This window comes from Sceloporus undulatus, chromosome 2, assembly GCF_019175285.1.
Source record: "Sceloporus undulatus isolate JIND9_A2432 ecotype Alabama chromosome 2, SceUnd_v1.1, whole genome shotgun sequence".
In the NCBI taxonomy this organism is placed as follows: domain Eukaryota; kingdom Metazoa; phylum Chordata; class Lepidosauria; order Squamata; family Phrynosomatidae; genus Sceloporus; species Sceloporus undulatus.
The window spans coordinates 54,443,190-54,449,189 of NC_056523.1; the positions used below are offsets into that span (position 1 = coordinate 54,443,190).

Consider the following 6,000-nt stretch of genomic DNA (forward strand, 5'->3'; position numbering starts at 1 on the left):
TTGGGCACCAACAACACTGAACATGTGCACTGGGGAAGGGGTCTGCAAGCATATCATGCTGAGGGCTATGTTTAGGTTCTGATCATAGTGCTGCACATGCACAGAATATCCTACTAGTATGAGTTCATAGATGACCACTTAAAAAACACTACAGATAAGCAACATGTTTTTTTCAGATGCCAAAGTAAAATGTGAAGGAAGTAATCCTGAGGTGTGTTTACACTATTTGAGAAGCGCTTTTCATCTACCTACCTTCTATTTTTTTATATAGACAGTACCAAATTCAGTATACCACTGCTTTACAAATGACTGCAAAGCAAGCTTCAATGAAGAAATATTCACCAAATTATCACTGCAAGGCATATCTAGCTATATTGACTCTGTTGTATGGACCATTTTAAGCCACAGTTGCATTCTGCTTTCTTCCAAATGGTTCCTTACGCAAGGAGCAATATAAATCACTCTAACTAAATTGGAGCAGAAGTTAATTCCCAATTATGCTTTAAATGGCCAGTAGTTGCCCAGAGCAGAATGGACTCCCCGCTTTCTGTTTCATTTCACACTTTACGAGCTGTAGTATGGACAGATCCATGAGGCAGGCACAACATTGCTTCTACTAAGTATTTTGGAGCCTAGTCAATTCGCTGATTTTTATAAATGGATCTAATTAGCACTCCCACATGAGCTGCAAGATTTTTTACTTAACAGACTTTTGAAGAAGTGTGAAAATCTTTCCTGTTTGAGAAAACACACTGAAGAAAAATTTCTAACAGTTTCTCTTACACAAAAGTTCTTTTCCTTCCCACCCCATCCAAAAGGTGCAAGCAGTTTACATTGGCTTGTCATGGGCCCCGAACTGGCTCTCAGTTTTGTTCCTCTACTCTCTAAATAAAAATGAGGGCTTGCCTCTGAATCTCACCACTGTTAAGAATTCTGGGAGGTTCTCCTTTTGTTATATCCTAGTTGTCCTGATTATAAGCGGTAATTTTATTGTTGTGTGCTTACAGCAACCCTAAGGTGAACCTATTGTGGAGTTTTCTTGGCAAGATTTGTTCAGAGAGGGCTTGCCTTTGCCTTCCTCTGAGGCTGAGAAAGTGTGACTTGCCCAAGATCACCCAGTGGGTTTCCATGGTTGAGTAAGGATTTGAACCCTGACCTTCAGAGTTGTAATCCAGTGCTGAAATCACGCTGGCTCTCAAGAGGTAACCAGCAGTAGCTTTTACTTTAATTGCTTTACTTTAATTGATACTGGAATTTAGAAGCATGAGAGAGAGAGAAATTTGTTATAGTCTTGTGGGTTACCTAAAATATCAAACCAAAAGGTGTTAAAAATCTGTTTCTTTGTTTCAGGGATATGATGTAAGTGTACTGTTGTCTTTTCTAAGTGAGTTGGAGGACATGATGGAGAGCTTTGGAAAAAATGTTTTTAGTTGGACTGTTTTTCACAAGGAAGAGAGAATGGTGAAGAAGCAGATGCCTTCTTCCTTATCTGTTCTGATCATTGGTTAATGGCCAAAACATTACTTCTTGTGGAAGAAGGACCCTTTAGAGAGTATGGCACTTGTCTTATTCTTCCTTCTGAAATTTTAATATAATAGTTTGATTGTGCACATCTTTGCAGGGAGGGAGAGTTTTTATATGTATGGTGCATAGTGTGCATTGAATCAGAATTCTTCCTTTACAGGTGCTTGAAAATACAAATAAAAACACTGTGCAAGGTGCTGTCCCATATTTTTCTGGTTTTTTTATGCCCATGTCTCTTGCCTTTCTAGCTTGTGGAGCTTGATGAGTTTGCAGTGGCAGTGAAAGAGAATGCTGAGGCAGTGGAAGAACGGCAGGAGACAGACTCCATCCCTCTTGTGGATGACATCCGTTTCCACATAACCAGCAATGTACAAACATACAGTGCCATTGAAGAGGCTAACCAAAAACTGGAGGCTCTGGATAATCTTCTGGCCAGCATTGGCCTTGAATGCTAATCTGGGACAATCTCTTCTGTGACTTAATAGAAAATCAACTCAGAGTTCAGTTATCGGTGCTCCCATCATTTTTTCTCCCTCTCTTTGCCCTTTTTCAATATCTGTGGTATCTTTTATTCTCCCAAGAATCATCTCCTCAAACACAGCTCAGGTTTAACATCTTTGCTGTTTATACACAATATTGTTAATGATACCTTGAAAGCCTGATTTAATTAATTTATTATTTAATACATGCAATATTATAGACTGGTGATGTTAATTGAAAATTGGTGCAATATGCGGAGTATTGGCACAAGAGCTTCCAGCAAGGAGACTAAAGCAATGTAAATTCAAGGCAATGTCTGTTTAGAACGAAATCAGATTGTTCTTCATGGTCCATATTATGAAGGGTAAGCAAGGTGATAGATAGACACTTTTACAGAGCTACAAGGATGTGGTGTTTGTGCAGTGGTAACTAGATTTTCCTGCTACTTACCTTGCAGAAATAAATGGCTGTGTTTAATCATCCTGCAGCCTTATCTTCCAGACTTTCACAACAGGGGCAGAGCAAAAACCCAGCAATTCAGACACTTTATTCTTCAGAAGCTCACATTCACTCACATTTTTGCTTTTTATTTCACATTTTCTGTTGTACTTATTAAAGTACAGTGCTGTACCAGGATGCATGGCTCAAAATGTGTCTGAGGTGTAAAATGCTTGGCCACTTCCTCCTTTATTGTGGCTTTATTTAAACATGGAGATGTAGCAAGAACTTTAGATACATTTTTCTATCCCATTCCAGGTACAGTAGTGGCATTTCTATGGTTTCCCTGAATCTGAAGGTTTAATTGAAATTGGCATGGAGTATGTGTGTATGGGACATGGGATCTTTTCTCCTGAAGCAGAAACTAGTCCTTTGCAGATATTAATATCCATTGGAGTTTGGAGGAACTGTCATGCTGCTTAACTCTAGTTTTTCACTACCCACTGTCTAAACATTTTATATCATTTTTAAATATATACATACATTTAACATGGCATGATCTGTATGTTGCACAATTTATTAACCAAACAATTCTGGCTTGTATCCATTGGGGTATAGACACTTTAGTCCCCATGCAACTATGCTAATCACAGCATTAGCTGTTTGTTGTACTGACTGCATGGAGCTAATACACAAGTGTGAACATATAATGATAATCAGTTGTTGACAGCAGAAGTTGTAACTGGCAATGTCAAGCTAATTTTTATGGTTGCCAAGAGTGGTAAGATAACTATAGTGGGAGGTGCAATATCAATCCTTTTTCTCTGTGAATAACACCTAAGGAGTAATTAATACCTTCATACAAAGCAGCAGGGGAAGGACATAGAAGTATCCTCAACCGAACCAGCATTAGTTATGAGCTCTTCAGATTGGCCTTTGGTAGCTTGCATTACCATGATGGACAGATGTGCTACATACTGGTTGAGGGTTTGGGGGAAATTAGCTGTGGGAACTAAGTGGACAGAGCTAAATATACTCCCCCACCCCCCAAAGCTCACACTCAGAGTGTGCTGTGTGCTTTCTCTCCAGTGCTCACATCAAAATTAAATGAAGGGCTGAATGGAGAAGCAGTTTGGGCTGCATAATGTCCATTCCAGTTTGACTAGTATTTCTCCTTTGAATTTAGTAAAATACCAGATTTGCTAAGGGATGTCCCTTAAGGCTGCCATGGGTTGGTGGACTTTTAATACAGGAATGTCATGTTAGAAAGTATTTTGGCATCTTCTACCTGGGTGAGGTAAGAATGTGAGAGAGATGGGGTGTGGTATAGCATGGAAACATTTAACACTAGCCAAGATCATGCAGGAAGTCTGTACTGTATTGCCGCTCTAAAATTATGTACCTAAATATACAAATTTTAAAGGGAAATAAATGAGATTCATTTTGGAATAAAATTGTCCCTCTGGTAATACTACTATTAGTTGTTAAATCAATTGCTTTAGTAGATTAACTTTAGTGAACACATTAACCTGGCAGATGTGGTTAACTCATTAACATCAACTTTCCATGTGCTAATAAGTATTCACAAGTGACGCTAAGAATTTGTTTCTTCCATTTCATGGCTGTGACAAGAACCCTTTTCATTATAACTAGAATCTAGGTAGCATTATGCAATCACAAAAGTGGAGTTAGTGCTCATCAGAAGGTACTGTCTGCCAAGCTAGACATACATCTTTGTTAAATGCTTTGTGGAAAAGCTGAAATTAAATGGAAGGAGGGAGGTATGTGTATGTTTCAGATTTTACAGGTCAACAGTTCATAATACCAGAGAGATATAGTGACAGAACTTGAGTAATTTGGTCTGGATATCTCCAGAAGATCAAATATCATCTGTATGTAAGTACGTATGACATTGTTTCCATTTGGGTTCTCCCAGAGGTGCTGAGGCATTTTGTCATGTTTCACCTCTGCTCTGAAATACACCAGAGCATTCCTTAGCAATGTTGATTTTCTAAATGAGTCTCCCTCAGGCCCAAGCACATACAAATCTATGCAACATGCAACAGTTTGGAGCTACAAAATTAAATGCATTACCTTGATAAACGATGGAGAATTTGGAGGCTGATTTTGTGCTAAAGAAGGCAAACCTCTTAAAGGAACATGCAACTTCAGAATCATTTGACTAGGTCTATTATGCAGGAACTGTAAACGAATGACCCAACCAATGTGTTAGCTTCTTAGGCGTTTCACCAAAGACATATTTCAAAGCAAAGTTTGATGCTGCAGTAAGGAGAGCCTAGGTTGGGCAGCCTAGAAGTGGGCAGCATGGCCCTCCAGATGATGCTGGACTACAGTTTTCATAGTTTTCAGCAGTGGCTACACTGTCTAGAGTTAATTGGATTTACAGTCCAACAGCATCTGGATGGTACAGGTTGCTCACCCCTGGTCAGAATAGAAATAATCTCTATTAGAAGTGGAAGTTCCATGAATAAAAGGGGAAGAGTTGAGCTGGAGATTTGATTCTGTTCCTCAGTCTTCCTCTTAGCCATCTGAAACATTTTTTCATGATACAGTATCTGTTAAATTCAGCAAGCCAATGGTTATAAATCTTTATTGTTTATATGAATAACTCTGCCACTGAATTACTGGAATAAAAATAAACACAAAGACGAAAAGAGTCCAGCAAAGTCAAAGTGAAATAAATACAGGAAATTAATGAAATGTTGATAAAATACAATATTGGGTTACATCCAGTGAAAGGACTTTCTTTCTTTCTTTGATTTTTTAAACAATTTTATTGCCAGTGGAAAGGTCACTAACTTCTGGAATAAAAAGTCAGGTTGGCCTTTCCCAGTAACAGCTTTGCTCAAATTGTTCAGTGTGCTGGATAAAATCAGAATGGATGACTAGCATGATTACATTTAGTAGTTACGCCTCTTGAGTTCAAGATCCTCAGTGATTGTCCCAGCATTCCAACTGTCTGATAGCATTTAATTTATTTCCCTTTGCAAAATGGGGGAGATGAGGTGAGCAAATACTGCTCAGCCTTTCATCAAAAATCATATTCTTTAAATGCAGGGAGGGGACCCCGGGGGGGAGGGAGATTATGGGATTCTATATTTATTGAACATATTTTTCTTGCCTTTTGGTGTAACCGTATTGCAAAGCAATTTTAAGATCTTTCTTCTGATTATTTATGTCCCATTTTGTTTACATTGGCACCACCCTTTGATATTTGTTAAAGAGAATGTAAAGCTTTTCAGAATGGCAGTATAATAATATATTTAATAGCTTAATATATAAGCATGTGTGAGACAATAAAGAGTCTATTTCATTAGATCTGGCTTTGCCATGCCTCATTTGTTCTTTCTATTAACGAATGCTATAAGGCTGGTTTCAGTCTTGCTCTTGTCTGTGTATGTGTCTTTAGCTCTAAGTGTGACTTACCACACATTCATGAACACAAATCTGAAGAGAACCTCCTGTGCATGCAGAAGTTCTCCATGTGACAAAGAAACCTGTAAAATTCAGGGATTTTGCTTGCATGGAAACACCACC

The 6,000-nt window shown here is 38.5% G+C and overlaps 1 protein-coding gene across 1 annotated transcript in view; it reads left to right on the top strand.

Annotated features, from left to right (window-relative positions):
- Positions 1-5,781, top strand: part of ABTB1 (ankyrin repeat and BTB domain containing 1) — a 57,276-nt gene extending 51,495 nt beyond the window's left edge. Inside the window, exon 11 of the mRNA XM_042447464.1 lies at positions 1,773-5,781. Coding sequence (XP_042303398.1) covers positions 1,773-1,979 — 207 coding nt within the window. The 3' untranslated portion in view covers positions 1,980-5,781. The remainder of the gene's footprint in view (positions 1-1,772) is intronic.
- Positions 5,782-6,000: the final 219 nt, after the last annotated feature.